The sequence below is a fragment of the Pantherophis guttatus genome, chromosome 1 (assembly GCF_059756535.1).
Source record: "Pantherophis guttatus breed Tessera chromosome 1, ASM5975653v1, whole genome shotgun sequence".
In the NCBI taxonomy this organism is placed as follows: domain Eukaryota; kingdom Metazoa; phylum Chordata; class Lepidosauria; order Squamata; family Colubridae; genus Pantherophis; species Pantherophis guttatus.
Genome location: NC_142063.1, coordinates 255,551,013 through 255,572,817, shown reverse-complemented (window position 1 = coordinate 255,572,817; position 21,805 = coordinate 255,551,013). Strand labels below are relative to the sequence as shown.

Sequence of the window (21,805 nt, the reverse complement as noted above, 5' to 3'; positions counted from 1 at the left end):
TCTTTATATAGAACGGATATCCAGAATCATGTCCAATCATCTCTAAAGTGGCAAATTAATTAATAGTGTATGTTTAAAAGTGAAACTTTACAACTGTGCCTTCAGTTGTTTCATTAAATTTCACTAATCCACCAGCTAATATAAAACTTCCTGTGGCTATTAAAATATTTACTTGCATTTCTTGCATCATTGTCTTGCCCAAAAGTCACGCTTTATGATCCTTTACAGTAAAAATGGTCATCGGGGATCAATAATGCATATATTTAGATGACCTGAGAATAGAGCATTCATGACCTCCAGTTCATTCATAGAGCCATATTTCTAAGACGGGTCATTTGAAGCATTATTACTACTTTCTAAATCGTATGGCTAAATTCTTCTGGCTTTCCATAAAGGCGTTCAGGACAGCACTTCAAGTACTTGCTATCATTAAGATATGCCAATCTTAGCAAAAGAAGTGAAAAGAAGTTCTTTTTAAAACATTGTATAAAAGTACTACTTTATATCACTTGTTATAAAGTGACACTTTACAACTGTGACCTGGAGCACAACAATTTTTCCAGATCTTTAAGATTGGGCAAAAACAACAGGAGAAAGATTGTCTCATGCTGTAGGTAACCAGACCTTAGTCCTATAGAGTTTTAGAGGTCACAACTAACATCTTAAATTGCACCCAGAGGCTCATCAGTAACCAATGCAGCATACAAAACAACAGTGTTACATGGGCAAAGCAAGAAGCTTCTATAACTATTCATGCAGAAGTGCATTGGACCAGTTGTACGTTCTGATCTCCAAGAGTAGATAATTTTCTGCAAAAGGTATATCAACAAGAAAATTCTATTGTAGAAAATATATCACCAACAGTATTCTCAAGTTACCTACAAGCAGGCACCTATGTGTTAACCATGGAGAACAGCAAGCATCCTCTTCTCCTCCAACATTGCTTTCTTCAGACAAGTCCCAATCCTAATGATGTATCATCAGGATGACACATTGGGTGCAGAGATTTATAATGGTACCTCTGACATTAGCAGTAGTTTACAAAAAGTGGTGCTATATGGTTTGGGATAGAATGGAATTGATTATCAGAATGAATTGTTCATTCACTGTCCCTGTTCTTGGCTTTTCGATACAAATAAGAAGGGAAACATGGAAAAAACCCTCCCAACATATATTTCGGCCTTAAAAATTTATATACATTCATCCTGCTATTTTTCTTTAAACGAGCATATCAAAGAGAAATTGCTATTTAAGAAAGAACAAAAACTGATGTTTCATAATTCTGAAATAATCAAATCCTTTTGAATTCTAGGCAAAAAAAGGTACTGCAAATGCACAATCTAGAATCTTTGGCAGGACTTACTCTTCTCATAACTATTGGATCAATTTCATTGGGATCTCTGCGTGCAAGCATCATCAAATCTGCATTTAGTGTCCGTATCCTCTGAAATCTTAAGCGAATATAACGAGCTGATGTAAACTCCAATAGTGTTGGAGAAGGATCATCTGCACTTGGCCGCCCATTGATTAAGGAGGTATGAATCTACAAAGTAGAAGAAATAAGGAGAATGGTTAGCTAATATTGTTCACTCAAAAATGATCAGGTTTGCAAAGTGGATGTAGGAATCACAGTAAAGAATTAAGTGTGGTTGTAAAATATTGTTTTCCCCTTTCGTTTATATCTTCTCCAACCCTTTGAATCTACTACAACACGGGTATTAAATTCGCCATGTCACGTTGCTGTCACGTGATGTTTTGGGGTAGGTGTGGCCTGCATGTGACGCCCATGGGTCACCAGTTTGACAACCCTGTTCTACAACCTTACTGGATAACCTAATGTAGTCAATTTCAGAAAAATCTGTTTTTTTTAAGTAGGAGAAAAATAATTTTCTTTTGGAGGAGAATGTGAGTGGAAGGCTTCTGGATATACAATAGAAGATAATATATGTAGCTGAAGGTTGAACTGTGGAAACATTGGTGCTCTCTGAGCTGGGTTCTTTGCTTGTAGTGTTTCATTACTTGACTAAGATACCAAGGAGAAAAACACATTTCACCAATACTGGCAGGACAAGCAAACTCCATATTCACTAGCACTGATGATACCTACCATGTTTCCCTGAAAATAAGACCCAACCGGAAAATAAGCCCTAGCATGATTTTTCAGGATGCTTATAATATAAGCCCTACCCCCCCACCCAATTAAGATCGTCAACTAGATGGATGCATTTAGTACCATACTTCCCCAAAAATAAGACCTCATGTGTCTTTTGGGAGCAAAAAACAAACAAACAAAAAACTGGGGAAACATGGTAGTCAAATATTGAAATGTCTATAAGCAAACAATCAAGCTCAGAGAGTATCTAGGACTTCACCTTCTAGATGTGTCACACAGATTCATGAATATTTGCCTACAGATAATCATCAGCCACATGCTTTTCATTGGATGTGAGCAAAGAATAATACAGATAGGCCACACTATGCCATTTTTTACACTAAAATAGATGGTATGTGTTTTTGATTAAAATGCAGCTGAGCTATTTGACAATGGTTGTTTCAAGTCATATATATTTTGTTTATTTTAATCTTTATCTTATATTAGATTTATATACCGCCCTACTCCCGAAGGACTCAGGGGGGTGAACAGCCATAAATAAAACAAATATAATATAAAATTTAAAAACAGTTAAAAAAACATATTAAATAGATTTGGCCCACTAATTAAAACACCCCTATTTTTAAGAACAGATTCAAATTAAAATTAAACAATTAAAAAGGGTTAGGCCAGCCCCGCTTGCTGGAATAAAAAGGTCTTGAGGGCATGGTGGAAAGTGCGCAAATCCAGGATCCTCCGTATCTCTGGGGAGAGCTCGTTCTAAAGGGCAAGTGCCCCCACAGAGAAGGCTCTCCCCCTGGGGGCCGCCAGTCGACACTGTTTGGCTGATGGCACCCTGAGAAGCCCCTCTCTGTGGGAGCGTACTGGCCGGTGAGAGGCTACCGGTGGCAGAAGGCGGTCTCGTAAATAACCAGGTCCTGAGCCATGGAGCGCTCTAAAAGTGGTAACCAATACCTTGAAATGCACCCGGAAGACCACCGGGAGCTAGTGCAGCTCACGCAGGAGAGGTGTTACATGGGCCATGTTGCTTCAATAAGCACCCGTATGGCCGCATTGTGGACCAGCTGGAGACTCCGGGTACTCCTCAAGGGGAGCCCCATGTAGAGAGCATTACAGTAATCTAGGTGGGAAGTGACGAGGGGGTGAGTGACCACGCATAAGGAGTCCTGATCCAGAAAGGGACACAACTGGTGAATCAGGCGAACCTGATAAAAAGTCCCCCTGGCCACAGCCGTCAGATGTTCTTCTAAGAACAGCCGTGTATCCAGGAGGACGCCCAAGTTGCGAGCCCTCTCCGTGTGGGCCAACGACTCGCCCCCAATAGCCAGCAATGGCATCAACTGGCTATATTGGGACGCCGGAAACCACAGTCACTCGGTCTTGGACGGGTTGAGCCTGAGTCTGTTTCTCCCCATCCAGATCTGCACGGCCTCCTAGTTTGAAGCAAACTAGGAATTTTTTTTTTTTTTAGGCCACCACAGAATAAAAATCTACTACACAGCATACTTGCCTGTTTCATACTTCTTAAATCTCAAATTTTATTTTTCCCATTTTAAAAATTATGTGCAGATATATGTGTGTACACATTGCTTTTACAAACCAATATAGCATATGGTATCTTCATGAACGATTTAGCAGTTTCTTTCTTATTCACAGTTTTGATATTTGAAGGATGGTACTTCGCCAGAAATCTACCAAGTAGAGTCACAGTGTGGTTCTTTCTAACATAGAAAGAAATTGCAGCTGCTTGGCTACGATGCTTGAAGTATTTTAGTTCACTTCTTTTTCAAAACAAATTACATGAAACGATTTAACTAAATCTTTTTCATAGACTTTTAAAGTGATAATAATGATTAGAGAATTTTTAATATATAGTATGAAAAATGTTTTAAACTTGAAAGGCTTTCCATATTACTAATCTTTAAAGCATCAAAACATAATTATCTGTGCATGCACACAGGCACATTTAGATGAGAGTGAAGAAAAGAGAGTGAAAGAGGTGGGAGGGGAAGTGCCATCAAGTCAATACTGACTCTCAGCAACCATATAGATTTTCTTCAGGAAGTTCTGTCCCCAACATAGTCCAAATAAATAAATAAGAATGAATGATAGGAAATAGTCACAGAAATGTAAAACATATACTATACATAAAACTTTTTCAGTATTTTAATTTAATTATTTAATTTAGCTACTTCGATAGAATAAAAGAAAGTAATAATCAATATCACAGTAATAGTATGCAGTAATACTAATAATAGTATAGATACGATGGAAAGTTTTCAAAGAACAGGTGATATTAGATGATTGTCCTCACATTGAAGCCATGTAGTGTTATGGTGTCATGCTTACTTATCTAGAAGTGTTCCTTTGTTTTTCAGAATTGTTAGATGATATATGGTATTTTTACTATAATAATTAGCAAATGCTGCAGTTAACTGAACTGACATTTTAACATTTTTTTTTAAAAAAAAAACAGAGATGCTGACTGAGAGTGGGGCCACTGAACAATATTCCTTCAAACCACAACTCTTACAGGCAATCAAAAGGATACCAAGTTTAATGAAATCAAACACAGCAAAAATTCTGTTACAGTGCCCTATTCTTCTGATTTTCCCAAGCCTTTGTTTTTTCCTTGAAGGTATTTCACTTCTCATCCAAGAAACTTCTTCAGTTCTAATTGAATGGTGGAGGATGGAAGGATTTATATTCCTTGAAGTCATCTGGTCATTAGGTTTAGGTTAGCACTCTTACTGAAAGTTATTGAGACCACTTAGAGGTTCAATCTGCGTCCTCAGCATTGTCTGAAGGGTCATCTGAAAAAGCTTCTTGGATGAGAAGCTGGATGTCTTCAAGGAAAAATAAAGTCCAGTTGCCTTTTGAAAAAGCACCTTTGGGACAACCATGACCTGGATGACTTAGAATCTCCACAGACATCTAAAAAAGGCCACGTAACCCTACATAAAGTCAATAGAAAGCAGCTCCATGGATATAATTATAGCAGGGAAGTATTGATGCCTTTCTATCCTTCTAACTTTCTACTATTAAGTTTTAAGTGCCTGCTCTATTTGTAGAACAAAGGCATGGGCTAGAGATTACCAGAACAGATCTTTATTAAAGTAACAGCTAACACATAACAACAGAAGCAGAACAGAACAAACTTGGCTGACAGCTGCTTAAATAGCCGGCTGTCAAACAGAGCGACCAATCGGAGGCCGCACAGCTTCCTGCTCGGCAACCCAGGAAGCTTCAACCAATTGGGGACAGGTAGCAACATACGAGTCTATATGGCGTCTTCTCTGTGAGGACTTAACACCCCTTCCCACCAGTACAGCGCATGCGTAATCATTTAAGTACGTCGGCCAGCGTCGGCTCCGCCCTGATCTCCTCAGTTCAGGGCCGGCCTTTGGCGAAGGCGGAGCCGGAATGCTGTCCTCGTGGGAGCTGTTGGGTTGCGATTGTGAAGTGGGCGGAACGACAGCCGGCGCAGGAGAACCAAATTGAGCAGGTGAGTTTGCCGACGAGAACGCATCGGGTTGTAGTACGACAGCAGGTGGAGCAGGTGTTGGAGTATTGATGGTCATTTGTGGTGGCCTATCGTCATCCGCTGGTGTCGCATGCTTACATGGAAGGTCTGTTGTTGAAGGAATCCTCCTCCGTAGTTGGTTCACATGCCGCCTCCAGATGCGTCCATCGTAGAGCTGGACCCTATAAGAGTAGGGTCCGGTTAATTGGCAGATGTGGCCCGGCACACACTTACTATCAGTCCCGAAGTTTTGTGCATAGACAGGGTCTCTAATCGTGAATGCCCAGCACTGGGGCGTGAGGCCCTTTGGAACTTCAGGCATGTATGCTGGGTGTAATCTGTCCAGAACTGTCTGGAGTCGCCGGCCCATAAGCATTTCAGCCAGGCTTGTCTTGGCATCTGGGCATGGGGTTGTGTGCTGGGCTAATAGGTATTGGTCGATTTTCTGATGCCAATTTGCAGTACCCAGGTGACTAAGCGCCTCTTTAGCCGATCTTACGGCCCTTTCCGCCTGTCCATTCACGGCCGGATGGAAAGGGGCCATCGTTGTATGGCGAATGCCCAGTTTAGCCACAAACCGTTGGAATTGTGCCGACGTAAACTGAGGCCCATTATCGCTAACAATGGTATCGGGGAGACCATGTGTTGCAAACCACCCTTCCAGGACCCGGATGACAGCGTTGGTTGTCGTAGAATGCATAAGGGCCAACTCTACCCATTTAGAGTAGGCATCTACGACGACCAGGAACATATGACTCTAGAAGGGGCCAGCGAAATCCATATGGATTTGGGCCCACGGTGCCCGGGGTACCTCCCACTCCCTGGAGGGAGCTGCTGGGGGAGCAGGTCTGGACGCTTGGCACTGGGGGCACCCACTGCTCGATCTCGCCATCCATGCCGGGCCACCACACATAGCTGTGGCCCAGCCCCTTCATGCAGATGATCCCCGGATGAGCGTTGTGCAGATGGGCTAGAACGGGGCGCCGCAACTCCTCAGGGACCACGACTCTGTTCTCCCAAAGGAGACAACCCTTTTGGGTTGACAGCTCATTTTGCCTGTGGAAAAAGGGCAGGAGATCTGCAGGCACGGGACCCTTAGGCCACCCCCTGCGGACCCAATCCAAGACTTTGGAAATAGCAGGGTCCGCCATGGACCCAGCGCTGATGTCCGAAGCTGTTAGGGGAAAGTCGAAGTCCTCAACAAGGAGGACTGACAAGGCGGGAGCCAGATCAGAGACCGGGGCAGGCACCAGGCACAGGCTCAAAGCATCGGCATGGCCAATGGCCGAGCCAGGCCAGTAGACTAGGTGGTATGAGTACCCGGCCAAAAACTCCGCCCAGCGGGACATGCGGGGCAAGAGCATGACTGGGGTTTGCCGATCACCGGCCAGAAACCCCAGGAGGGGCTTGTGGTCAGTGACCAGGATAAAGGAATGGCCATACAGATAATCCTGGGAACATTTGACTCTGGCGACTGCCGCCAGAGCAGTTGGCTGTAATTCCTTTCTGGTGCGGAAAGGGTACGGGAATAAAAGGTGATTGGCGCCTTGAGGCCCGTTGGGAAGACATGACTCAAAACAGCGCCAATGCCATAGGGCGAGGCGTCGCAAGTCAAGGAAAAGGGCATGCTCTCGTCGTATTGGACGAGAACCGCCTTAGACGTCAGCGTGTCTTTGACAGCTTGGAATGACGTGGCAGCAGCGCGACTCCACCCCCAGGACGACCTAATGTCCAGGAGACGGTGGAGGGGCTCAGCAAGGGACGCCTTATGAGGCAAAAAAATAGCGTAAAAATTGAGGAGCCCAAGAACGCCTGCAGCTCCGCCTTGCATGTGGGCGTGGGGGCGTTTTTAATAGCTGTGACCTTGGAGGGGGTAGGGTGGATCCCCTGGGTGTCAATGAGGAACCCCAGGAACTCCATTTGCGGAACCCCTATAATGCACTTTGATCTCTTGAGGCGGAGGCCGGCACTGCGCAAATGGCTCAAGACGGCCCGAAGCTTAGCTAGGAGGTCAGATTTGTCTCCAGCGGAGACCAATACGACATCGAAGTAGGGTACCACCCCGGGAATTCCCTGAAGCAATCGTTCCATGATGCTTTGGAATATTCCCGGGGTGACACTCACTCCGAACTGAAGTCGGGTGCATTTAAATGCACCCCGGTGAGTGACAATGGTTTGGGCCATGGCCGTCGGCTCATCAACGGTAATTGTTGATAAGCCTGGGCCAGGTCCAGCTTGGCAAATACCTTGCCGTGACCCAGGGAGTGCAGCAAGTGCTGCACTATTGGCACCGGGTACGGGTTGGCCTGCAACGCCTTATTAATAGAACATTTATAGTCGGTGCAAATTCTGATTGAGCCGTCCTGTTTTAATGGAATTACAGTAGAGGTCTCCAAGCCGAATGATCCACGGGGACTAACACGCCCTGAGCCACAAGCTTATCAAGCTCTGCATCTACGCGCGGGCGCAAAGCTAAAGGTACTCTCCGCAGTTTGAGGCGGACTGGAATCACCTGGGGGTCCAAATTAAAGGATATAGGCCTACCTGTATATTTACCCAGCTGGTCTGAGAAGACATCTGCGAACTCTCGGGCCAGGATAGACGGGACATCGGGGGCTTCTCTATGTACTCCAGAAATGGACAATTTTAAAGCGGCAAACCAGTCTAGCCCTAAGAGGGTAGGGCGGTCGTCTCTTACCACAATTAGTGGCAATTTACCAGAGAACGAACAGAAAGACACCAGGAAAGTGTCCTATCCCAGAGTGGGGATAGCCTTCCCTTGATAGTCCTTTAAGAGGACAGGGCATGGCTTGAGCCGGCGGCGGGACAACCCCGGCAACAACTTAGAGAGAGTTGCCCACGCTATGAGTGACTTGGAGGACCTGGTGTCCACCTCCATTTTACATGCCGCTCCCTCCAAACCCACAGTGAGGAAGAGCTTGTTGGCAGAAGCTGAAGGAGTGGCGTTGCTCACAGCAATGTCAGGTGGGTCCTCGTAGTGGGTGACAGCGAGACATTCCTTGTGGCGAGCAGGAACTTTCCGACCACGGCGGCGGTCCAGGAGGGGACCGGAGGGCGCTCTGCAGACCCTCGATAAATGGCCCCTCTTCCCGCAGCGGCGGCACACAATGGCCTTGAAACGGCAGTCAGTTCTGCAATGGTTGCCGCCACAGCCCAAGCAATTCTCCTGCGCAAACTTCAAAAGTTTGGTGGACGTGCCGCGCTTTCGTTGAGTCGCCTTGAGGCAGCTCACCTCCTTCTCATCGTTGGAGGACTCCACCAGGTCCGAGTCCTCATAATGGACAGACAGGGGCTTAGGATTTGCTGAAGAGGGCGTCTGGAAACGGTGAATTTCAGCGGCCGGACATTTTGGCAGCCCTGGCCTCGTCCAGAGCGACTTAGAGGGTCAGCTCAGAGCGGGCTAAAAGGCGCCGTTGTAGCTTTAAATCCTTGATCCCGCAAACCAGCTGGTCCAACAACATCTCATCCAAGTGGTCACGGAACTCACAGTGAAGGGCTGCAGAATGTAAAGTAGCCATGTAATCGTTCATGGATTCACCCTCCGTTTGTGAGGGCTGGCAGAATGCATGTCGTCGCGCAATGCGAGACGGGGTAGGGGAGAAATGGTTCTTTAATCTCTCTACCAGAGTCTCCCATGGTATGTCAAAAACTTGCTGAGGCGCAGCTAGAGCCCTAGCAGCGCCAAAAATCTCGCTCCCACAGGAGCTGAAGAAATAGCCCCGTTTGCGGGCGCTAGAAAGTTCAGTCAGGGCGTTCACTTGCAGGAAGCACTCGAAGCGTTCCATATAGGTGTCCCATGTTTCAGATGCAGGAACAAAAGGAGAGAACGCTGGCAAGAAGGTAGACATGGCAGCTCTAGGGGGGGGGGTGGAGGTTTCGCCGTCAAAATTTACCTCAGATGTACACCACCGATCCCACCTTCGTCGCCAATGCTCTATTTGTAGAACAAAGGCATGGGCTAGAGATTACCAGAACAGATCTTTATTAAAGTAACAGCTAACACATAACAACAGAAGCAGAACAGAACAAACTTGGCTGAACAAACTTGCTTAAATAGCCGGCTGTCAAACAGAGCGACCAATCGGAGGCCGCGCAGCTTCCCGCTCGGCAACCCAGGAAGCTTCAACCAATCGGGGACGGGTAGCAACATACGAGTCTATACGGCGTCTTCTCTGTGAGGACTTAACAGTGCCAATAATTGTACCACCAATATTTGGCCATAGCCAATTCTTGTCTTTTGCCAGTGCCACATAACATAGTAACAATTATTCTATTCTATTCTATTGATTGCAAGGCATACAGCACTGAAGTGCTTAAAATGCATCCTTTAAACCAGCAGTGAAATGTCAAATACTGTTCATGTCATATTCTACTTCAACTAACTCAGTCCCCAAAGATCACTGGTAAATGTCAGCTTAATGAATTGTTTAGCAAATATGATTATATGCTGGGCAACTTGTACCTCAGATAGCATGAGGTAAGCATGAGCCTTTTGTCAGCATCTCTCTTTCTTCGAGCCACTTGCACCTCACTTAGAATTGCTTCTCTAATTCATTCTTTTCTCCCCTACAGCAGTGCAATTCTTGCATTTTTCATTTTTGAAGGGAAGGTAATTTGTCAAAGACAATGTCTTTTGAGAAATTTAAAGAAATTGTTCATTGTCAAAGCAATGGTTATGAATAAATCCTAGAGTAATAAGGCATTCAATTTCCTTAAAAGTATTTTGTCATGCACCTTTAAAAAGAGTTGTCATTTATTGCCATTGCAGCTAAAAGAATATATTAGTAAACCAATTATTTCAACAATAATTATGCATAATAAGAAACCTAGAGGAGCTCTATCAGAGTGACTGCGCTCCTACAGTACCCGTAGCAAATCATGAAAAAAAGTCTAGCAGATGCATTTATCTAATGTATTCAACATGTTTTGTGTGGCTAAGTGTGTTGTGTGAACTCAAACCTTTTGGTTGTTTTAGGTTCGGTATATCATGCAAACTCAGAAAACAAAATAGTTCATATACAAGGCTAAGGGTGATGTGTAAAATGCAGTCTCTGTCTCTTGAGAGAGTTTTCTCATGAACATAGTTGTCCATAAGCACCAATTTCTGTAATACTGCTCTAGAGATGTTATCAAATAATAATCAGATTCTAGAATAGCACTTATGAATCAAAGAGATTCTACTTACTCCAAGCCTGGGGATACATTGGAATGAGATCTTTCTGATTTCTACAACAGATTCAATACAGCCCTTAAGCACCCCATTCAATATAAACCTTCTGAAGACTGGTTGGGGAACCAATGAAACTGCAGGGAAGAAGCAGCCATAGAAATACTGAACACAGAAACTATATTCTCTTTTTATAAACACTAGTTATCTGGAATAGGCCCCCATGAATATTTTTAGTAAAAATGCACTGGGTCATGCTACTAATTATTCCAGCTTCAGCTCTACACATATTACCTGAGATTAAGTCTTTACTGGAATTAAGTGTTACTCAACTCAGCTAGAAAATACTTCTGAAAGGCATATTAAAAAGTGATAGGTTGGGTGTGTCTTTTGTCAGTCTAAATTCCAGTGAGCATAATGGAGTTAAGTGCAAGTAAATGTGAAAATGATGACACTGCTAGCTGACATTCATCTCTAGCTCTTTGGGTCATAAATATTTGTTTATAGGCACAGATCAGGGGATAGATAACTTGCAGCCTAGAGACAACTTGAATCCCTGACCAATACCAACACCCCATGTTTCTCAGGAAAGGATTTCAAATGGTTAGGATGTTATAAGAGTAGCTATCCACCCTGTAGCCCCTTGGTTTCTTCCAAATTGTAGGCCACCTCTGTTAACAGTTATATACTTAGACAGAATTGCTACAACTAAAATATGCAATATGCATGGAAGAAAAACTGTGAGCTGGTGAGCTATATGCCTATTCACTAGTGTTCCATGGACAGTATTTTCCCTTCTGAAGGGAAAATTTCATCACACTTTTCTGAACAAATCCAAAAGACCACAAGATTTTGTTTGAAATGTTGGTCAGCTTTCAGATATTTTAATCCCAGTAGACAATAGAATCATACAAATAAAGGGGAGGGAGGCAAATAATAATTATAAACAGGACTTCAATATATCAAGCTTTATCAAGCTTTTTAAAAGGAAAAGAGACAGAAAAAAAGATGGAATTGACTATGGAAAAAAATCAGAAATGGGTTTTGTTTTGTTTCTAATGAACCATGAGAAAGCCAATAGGATAAATATAAATGACATGCAGCTAAAACCATTTCAGATTTGTCTGCCTTTGGAGAACTGAATTATATTGGGCTTCTTGACTTTTGTTCTCTAATTATTCTGCCTTTATAGTACTGTTTCACATTTTGCTATGTATTTATTGACAAAGAAAGAACAGTATCACAAAGTTGCCTCCATATATTATGAGATCATGTAGGGATCACCTAGAGGTATGCTGAGAAAAGCTTCACAGCAATTTCCATATTCATACTGGAAACCAACTGCCATTGAGGGAATTATCTCTGCAAAATATATGGGTGTATTGATGTTTCTCTGTCCTTTGTCAATGTGATCAGAGAACTCTCCTGTGGAGACAACAGAATAGTACAAATGGGTCTGTAAGGCATTTCTATTCAAGAAATTGACCAATTAATCTTACTACAATATGAGATTCAAATTAATGGATAGAAGATGGAAGGAATTAGAACTGTTCTCTTGGCAAATAATACTGCATATGAAACAGCTGTGTAAGGGAGTCAGAAATTCAGCTTAAAATTGAAACATGACCTATCTGCACCACATCCTGTTTCATTCCAACTGAAATACCATCACAAAAACACAGATGTGACCATCCTAAATTAAAAGTATTTTAAAAACAAACAAGGTATGAAACATAATTTAGAGAAGGAATATGCAACCTTCCACCCTGAGCTTGGTAGACCCTGGAAGCTAAAAACAAATTGAATGGATGAGGATCAAGAGATAAACTCAGCTATGTCATAACACTTTCTATGAAGCCAGCATGCAAGACAAGATTAATTTTTAACTATAGAAATGAAAGGAGATGTGCTACATGGCACTTAATTTCACTAACTTTTTGAGTTTAGATGTTGTAATGTGTAATGTTGCAATGTGGGATACAAAGAATGCTCTGAGACCTCTTGGAAGTTCATAAGTGGTGGTGGGATTTTTTTTTTGAAAAAAGTGTTTTATTTTATTTCTTATAAACATATTGTAAATGTACATTCTCTTATTCATAATTACTCACACATATACATATATTTTCTAAAGAAAAAAAGATTTTTTAATTATATTCGGGGTTGCTCTTCTACCCTTTCTTCTCCCTTATTTTACAACAATCCTTCTTCTCCTTCTTCTCTCTTTCCCCTCCCTGCCTTCTTCTATCCTTTTCTACTTTCTTCTTTCCTCCTCTCTTTCCTCTTTTCTGCTTCCTCTTCCTTTCCCCCCTTCTCCCTTCTTCCCCCACTTTCTAACCTTCTTTCCTATTCTTTTTCCCCTCCCTTTCTTCCTTTCCTTTTCCTTTCTTCTGTTCCTCTCTCTCCTTCCCCGGTGGTGGTGGGATGTTGAGAGGCATAAAAACAATGTCCTTCACAAGACCTTGGACCTGTCAAGTAATTTCAAACAAAGTGGAGTATAAAACAAACAAAGAAATAATGAGTATTTTAATCTCACAGATTGTAAAATTGGTATCTTGTGGCTGGCCATGCAAATCACCACAGCTGTTTTCCAACAAAAAAAGTCATTTTTTCCATGACTTTTCCTAAAATCTCAAATTGAGAATTACTGGACTTCAAAACAGTCTTTGGCTAGGAGCTCCAGGCATATTATCTAATAAAGGGTGCAGTCTTTTTATCAGCTAGCACTCTATTTATTGGTTTATTTCCATTTTGTCCTCTTGCTGCTGTTCTATTTTCTACCCTGGAGCTTTAACTCAAGTATTTTCATGAAAAATACTTTCATGAAAAAAAATTGTAGATGGATTCCATGGCTGCAGTTCATCTCAGCTTGATACATCGATAGATGCAAACAAAATGCTTCATTCCTTTGCAGTAGGGATGGCAGCAATTAATCAAGTGTTCTGATACCCTTTGTAATCAGCAAATAAATTAAAATTAAGTATATTTTGGAATAAATTAGTGTATATTGCGGAAATGGTATGTATAAAAAGCTGCATAGGAAAAATATATAGATTGGGAATCGTGAAGCTGAGAAAAATATATATATCTGGAAAGACAGGTTCAAGATGCACAGAGAAGCAACTACAGATTTTTAAAATATGGTTAGCTGAGAAGTTGGATAGAACAAAATACTAGGCAGTATTGCAGGGTCGGGTTTGAATAGAGAGAAATCAACTCTCACTTAAGACTTGGCTTGCATAGTTGAATGCAGAGAGAGGAAATGCCAACTGTCTTCCCAAAAGGAAATCAAATAAACTGAAGAAAGAACATTCAAAGGTGTATGAATTACCACAGAAAGCTGGAAAATAGAATCACAGGAAAATAAAGTACAAAAGGAAAGAGATGAAACAAAGCCTTCCATACCTGACTATGAGATAGTCCATTCTTTGACTCTCTCTATAAAGAGGAGATATTCTCTCTATAAGAAGGAGATATTGATTAAACTTGATGCTGGATTCAAGTCAGAGATTTATTTAGCAGACAAACAAAAACTCCTCTCAGCAGGGGGAGGCTTTGTGAAGATAAAAGAAAATAATCAACCTAGCAATTGAGGATAACCTAATTTGATCAAATCTGCTATCAGTAAGGTATCCAGTTTGGCCTAGTGCATGCTGGATGGGGAATTCTGAGAGCTGAAGTTCACAAGTCTTAACATTGCCAAATTTGGAGACCTCTGGTCTAGTGGTTAAGGCACCAGTCTAGAAACCAAGAGACCAGAGGTGGGATTCACTTACTGAGCCCTGGTAGCACAGCAGACCAAAGCACTGTTATTAACATCAATTACTGCAAATTCAAATCTCACCAGGCTCAAGGTTGACTCAGCCTTCCATCCTTTCTAAGGTAGGTGAAATGAGGACCCAGTTTGTGGGGGCAATAGCTGACTTTGTACAAATATACAAAAGTATGAAGGCTATTGCTTAACGCATTGTAAGCCGCCCTGAGTCTCTGGAGAAGGGCGGCATATAAATCAAATAAAAAAAACCCTCCAAAACTTTCCCTACTGGTTCACAAATGGGAGTGTGCATGCACTTTACTCACATGTGCCACCTCTGCACATGCGCAGTAGTCACACATTATGTCTGGATGGGTAGGAGGAGCCTCCTGCAATCACCGCTACCGGTTTGTGCGATCCGGACAGAACCGGCTGAATCCCACCACTGCAAGAGACTCTTGTTCTGGTTCCGCCTTAGGCATGAAAACCAGCTGGGAGATTTTGGGCCAATCACACTCCCTCATCTCTTATTCACTTCATAGGGTTGTTATGGAGGAGGAGGAAAGTATTTTTTTGACCTTGAGTTATTTATAAAAATAATAGGTGGAATAAAAAAAATATTTAAAAAAATAAAAAAACCCCACATAGTTTAAAAAGCCATCACTGTTATGCAGATAAAAATGGGGAGTTGCCTATGAAAGACATATCCAAAAAATTGGAACTGAAATGCAGCCCTAGAAATTGGTTAAAGCATGGGAAGTTGGAAATCTCCTATATGTAGCCACAGTTACAAGGTGCAGCAGTTGGAATCCTGTATAGGAAGGTGAGCACACCAACCAAAGTAGATTGGATTAGATACAAGACATTGGGCATGTATTTTAATGGTCCAGCCAACCTAGATCTCCAATTGCCAGTCAATAGCAACCTCAATCCAGTAGAAAAGAGCATAAATCCATGGAAGTGGGGTGATCAGCTGGCCAAGCAAATAGGAATGATTTGTTCCCCTACCTTCCATCTATATACATTAAAACTATGGTAAGAATATATGGCAGCTGCATAAACTATTAATGAAGTTTGGAATTGTCAGTGTGTATGAGAGTTCATGACTGGGAAGACATGGTAACAAGATCAGCCAATGAATAGGCATAGCAACTAAGTCAGCCAATGAGGACTGTTTGGATAGACATGGTAATGAGGTCTGCTCTGTTGAATTGAAACTGAAACTGGAAGGAGCTTGGGTGTGGCTCTGTATTAAGCTCTGAGTGCCGTGCTGAAAACTAGTCTGCTGTACTCTGCTTGTGTTTTGCTTGTAACTGCTACTATGTTGGAATAATAAGCTATTGGTTTTGTACATTTATCTTCATGTGTTATTATGTATATAAAGAAGTTAATGAATCCTGCTGCATCAGGATTGTGTGTGTTTTCTGGATTTGATTTTTGCAACAAATTCTGACAGGAATAGACAATCAGGAATGTATCCTACACAAAGTACATTGACACCAAGTATCAATACGTAAGAGATGCCCAAGAAGAGGAAGTCACTGAAGGGAAATATTGCTATTAAGAGAGATGCTGGCAGATTGACTCATGAAGGTTTTGCTCTGAAATTTGAGAACTGATGGGAATTTGGGATTGGTGCATGAGCCAGCAAGAATATGTGACTTTAATGGTACTTGTGACTTCAGTGGTGATTACTTTTCAGCACTGCACAACCTACTTTGCACAAGGTTCAACGTGATGTAGGATTTGCTCTGTGTCTCTTTCTCTCTTTTAAATTCTTCTCTTTAAATTCTTCTCTTTAAATGCCTTCTCTTTGCTGTCTTTGGGAGCATTCCCTTCTTAACCCTCTTCCTGAAAGAGAGTTACTTCCAGGTTCTTGAAATAATCATTTTTTTCTGTTAAGTTACAAAACTGCTTTACTTTCTTGTTCAGGCTAGATTTGTCCTCTCAAGAATACTCAAACACACAAAAATTTACTGCTTCATATACCAAGCACTATATTCTGCACTCTGATTATAAACTGTAATGCAAACTGGTTTTAAATCACTCACAGCAATAGTTTAATCAGTGGTGGTATTCAGCCGGTTCTATCCAGTTCGGGCAAACTGGTAGCGGCGGCTGCAGGAGGCTCCGCCCACCCGCCCAGATGTCATCACATCTCGTTTTTGATGCTCTGCGCATGTGCGGATGACTCTGCGCATGCACGGAGGTGGCGCATGCGAGAGAAGTGAGCGAGCATGTGCGCCCGCTCACATTTGTGAACCGGTAGTGAAGGTAAGTGAATACCACCCCTGAGTTTAGTATATCTATAGTAAGCCATATTTACAGGCAAAAAGTTATGCTGGCAACATGTGCCATGTCACAATTTAATACTTACACTGAAACATCTGACATAAATACATGCACTGTGTTATTTATGCCATGATATGAATCACGTGTCATCACTTGCACACACACACAAACCCATGGACACCTGTGAATATTAAATAATACTAAGTTTATATTAACTTATGAAGTAGAAATTAATTCTGTGAATATGAACAGACGCAAAACTCATACAATCAGAAGACTCATGGTCTAAAGCTTACTTTGTAAATGCTTCAGGCATTTCCTTTCTAAGATGTATTCATAAAAATATGCATGGCTATAAGAAACTATAACTATTTGGGTTATAAGATGCTTTCATAAGAAATAACACAGTAGAAAAATCCTGGTTCTCATGGTGGCCCATCAGAAGAAATAAGTAAGACTAAAGCCATCTTCTCTGAAGCCCAACATCTGCACACTGTTATCATGGCATAAAGAAACTGGAATAAATGACGTATTGCAAATGTGAGATTACCGTATTTTTTTGGAGTATAAGACGCACCTTTCCCCCCCCAAAAAAGAGGGTGAAAATCTGGGTGCATCTTATATGCTGAATGTAGCCCCGCCCAGCTTCTCATATGGAGGTTTCAGAGGCTGAAAAAACATCAGAAACAAAGCTTCAGAAAAGAAGCCCCCAAACAGAGCTTCAGAAAAAAAGCCTCCCAGAGCTTCAGAAAAGAAGCCCCCAAACAGAGCTTCAGAGGCTTTTTTTCTGAAGCTCTGTTTCGGAGGCTTTCAGAAGTAGGAAAAAAAGTTTTTTCTGAAACAGAGTTTCAGAAGTTTCAGAGGCAGAAAAAAAAGCAAAAAAAAAAAGAGCAAGGCACAGAGCTCACAACCAAGGAACCTGTTGCTAAAATTCACTTCTGGGAACAGCTGATTGAGGGTATTCCAGGAGGCTGATTCACCTGCCAATCAGCCTTTTTCTTATTTCCCTCCCCAAAAACTAAGGTGCGTCTTACATTCCGGTGCGTCTTATACTCCGAAAAATACGGTATATGTTTCAGAAAACATTATCCACAGCTTTCTGCCTTTTTCTACATGGCAAGTGCTGTTCATGGCAATATTATAAGAAGACTGAAACCTTTTCACCCTTCCATGGTGCCAAATTGTTCAGAACAAATTGTTCCTTGTGTGCTTAGTAAGTGGTTACATTTCATATCATTTGAACCATATTATCCTAAGCCGCCCTATGAATCACGTTATTAATCATTGCTGTTTTCCACTAATGACATTAATTGTTATACACCTTCTGTAATAGAAAGCCAAAATGGAAAGGAAAGCAGCAGAAAGTGTTTCAAATTTCCCCAAGAGGTAGCAGCAAATCAGTTCCATCTTCTTTTTCAGCAATAATTGTTTCCAGATATTTATTTCCATGCATAATATAGAAGTGCAGTTGCTCAATCTTGTTGTCTTTTCTCTCTTTTTTCCAAGTTGAAAGGCTTTTTGGAAAGTTGCTTTTGTACATTAAGAATCTCAATTACTGCCTCTTTAACTTTGAAATTCTCTTTTAAAAGTTATATGCAAAAAGACTTACAGTGTAACTATAACCCAGAGGATATTTACGCAAAAGCAACCTCAATTTCCCTCAATATTATTTTCTTTCTAATAATGCTGCATAGGATTTCAATCCTAAGAGAGCTTTTTTATTTAGAGGAGACCTTTTGTTTTTCTTGTGATTTGACCTCTTCTCCAATGCCAAATTTGGGAGAAGCAGGGGAAGGGTCTCCTATAGGAAGGGTCCCCAGTGACAAAGTAGTGGGGATAGCAAGACCATCAAAGCTCTGGTCCTTTCTAACAACTTGCATGCATTTCATGCATGTTAAAATGGGTGGATCGTCAATTCACTTGGCTTGCACCCATTGGTTTGACACTGTGGATGCTGCCCCCCCCCCACTTATACCTCAAGGCTGAGGTAAAAGCAGAAACTATGCAATTACACTGGCAATTTCTTGGGTTAAGTTGCAAATCAGGTAGAAAAAGGGAAGACTGAGTTTCTGATTTTCAAAAGCAAAACAAGAGAAGGGACTATGCTCCTTTCTGCTTATTTTCTTTCCTCTACCTCTACCAAACTCACATGTGGAAAACATATTCTGGATAAATTTTTATGGATCCAAGTGGAAAAATAAAAATGTTCCACTCCTTTTTCTACCATTCAGTTCCTCAAAATGAGGATCAGGAGAGCCTGCTAGAGCCTCCACTAGCTAAGCCACACATAATGACTATTTCATTTATCTATCTATCTATCTATCTATCTATCTATCTATCTATCTATCTATCAGAATAGAGCTGGATGGGACCTTGGTGGTCCTCTAGTCCAACCCCCTGCTCAAGCAGCAGAACCTATATCATTTCAGACAAGTGATTGTCTTCTTAAAACCTCCAGGAACTTCTAACCACCAGTATAATTTAAAGCTAGAGGTCTCACCAGCAAAGCCAGAAGCAGAGATTAGCAGTCCTGCTTGAAAACTAGCACTGGGGATCAGGGGTGGGTTCTACTTACCTTTACTACCAGTTCACAACAGGGCCACGCGCCCGCATGCGCAGAAGCTTCCTGATGACGTCCGGGTCAGTGGGCGGAGCCTACTGCCGGTTTTACTATCGGTTCTTGCGAACCGGTCTGAACTGGGGGCAACCCACCACTCCTGGGGATTAGAGGCCAAACCTCGATCAACATCCAATCCATTAGTGTTTTGGCTTCCATATAGGAGCTGTAAATATCTGGACCAAAATTCAATGGCAGCAAAGATATACAAAAGCCATTTTTGCTACTGTCAGGTGATTATCTTTGTTTTTTCAGTGAAGATTCGTTGTCACAACAGATTCCAATTTTGATAAGGTTCTGAGCATCAGGTTCAGGAGATCAGATATCTCCAGTCAGTCAAACAAGACTTGGAATTAAGCAGTGAGGATAAAAAAGAAGATTTTATCATAGAGGATTGTATCCCAAGGCTCATTTGGGGCAGCCCAAATGACAAAACCAAGTTACTTAGGAGCATAACTATTGGAAAGACATAATTTCCAGCTATCTACTGCTCTTTCATCTCTCTGACAATACCCTGTGACAGTGATCAATTATCATCTTTTACAGTTTATTCCTGCTACTATTTATTTGCAGGCATGTAAGACTTGAATTAACCATACATAAATTCAACCAATGGCAGCTTGATGAGACTCTTTTACTTCTGTTCTGATACCTGCAGTCTTGAAAAATGGATTAATGCTCTAACTGATATATTTAATTAAATTTTCATTTAGCAAACCTGGGAGATCAGGGATTAGTGAATAGAGATCTGTAAAGAAGGAGCAACTTCTCATTTTGGATTGTGCCAGACTTCTCATCTGACATTTATTATTATGGTGGTGTACTCAGTAGAAAGAAATCTGCATTGTATTCGCTATCTCAAGAAAGAAAGCCGTGACATTTAAAACTGAGGGGGGGGGGATCATTGATTAGAATTGAAGCATTAAGCTGGGAATTTTCAAACACCAGTTAAATGTTGAGTATTTCTAGAATTTTAGACCACCCAACAATCAGAGTTCTCTGGAATTTAGGCATTTACGTTTGAAGGAACTTTATTTGCCAAATTCATCAAATCTTATCTGACAGGGAAATGTCACAGCAATTTTTCCAGCCATGCTGGGATGAATATATTTCAGTGAATATTTGTAGATATGTTGACCCTTTGACCTTAAGATACTGACAAGCTGAAACTCACAGTGTGAAAGGATTAAGTCAAGCTTTGGGAGAGGATTGGATTTACAATTCATTTGTAAGTCCCTGTCTCCTTTTCTCTATGCCTTGCTCTGTTGGTCAAACTTGCCTTGAACGACTATTCAAGCAATAGGGCATGAAGGACATTTAACAGGGAGGCATCAAAAAGTCCCAGTGTTCAGCACTCCTGACATTATTGACCTACATTAGTGTAATTTAGGAACCAGTTACAGACAAAAAATGAGTTTTAAAAGACATTCCAGCCTTCATTATTTTTAAAGAAACTTAAAATGGATCCAGATGTTTGCAGATGATATATGGGAATTGAAGGCTATGATACAACTACAGCGTAAAAATCTTCTATCTGAAGACTGTACAATTTTTAATTGAGAAGAACATTTGCTGTCACACTGCCACGTTTCCTGTACACGTTTTTTTTAATCTCCTGGAACAATGTATGAATAATTAAATTTGTCCCAATCTCTAAATGTGTACCCTTAAGCTTCTATTAAATAAGCCAAATTAAAGACCAGCACACTTGTTCAATCAGTATTATAGGAACTGGAAAGGAGACAAGAGTAAGAATTTGGAGAAAGCCACTGAAAGTCTACCAGATTATCCATCAAAAATAAAAGATGCAGATGTTATATAATTAAGACGACAATCTGTAACACATGAACTCACAAAACGTCAGAGAATGCAATATTTTTTTCCTAGTTGTCTTACTCCTAGGCTTCTGTTAATAGGCTCTGCTTCTGACTTTCTTTGTCTCATTTGACTAAGTAAATAGTAATATTATCCATCATACTAATACTCTTATGGCATTCATCTTAATAATCATTGCAAAGCTGTTGGTGGTAAAAAAAATTTTTTTTTACTAACAAATAGCATTTTTTAATTCCTAGAACCTTTTGGGGAGAAATAATTTATAAAGGAAATGTTAATAATTTAACCTATATGAAGTACCATGGTAGAAAGAAGCCCATAGCACAATCTCTAATAGTTTTGAAATTATATGATTTCATGGTATATAATACGAAATGCCATGAGTTCAGAGCAACTGGGTTTGGGCTGCCCTTCACAGTTACTGCATTGGACACACAAATGCACAGTTCTGCAGTCACCAATTGGACATATTCACATGATACACT

At 41.3% G+C, this 21,805-nt stretch overlaps 1 protein-coding gene across 8 annotated transcripts in view; it reads right to left on the bottom strand.

Moving 5' to 3' along the window:
* LAMA2 (laminin subunit alpha 2) overlaps nt 1-21,805 on the bottom strand; it is a 437,012-nt gene that overhangs the window by 282,629 nt on the left and 132,578 nt on the right. For all 8 annotated transcript variants that reach the window (XM_060692226.2, XM_060692227.2, XM_087882793.1 and 5 more), the window contains exon 5: nt 1,364-1,543. In XM_060692226.2, coding sequence (XP_060548209.2) covers nt 1,364-1,543 — 180 coding nt within the window. The remainder of the gene's footprint in view (nt 1-1,363; nt 1,544-21,805) is intronic.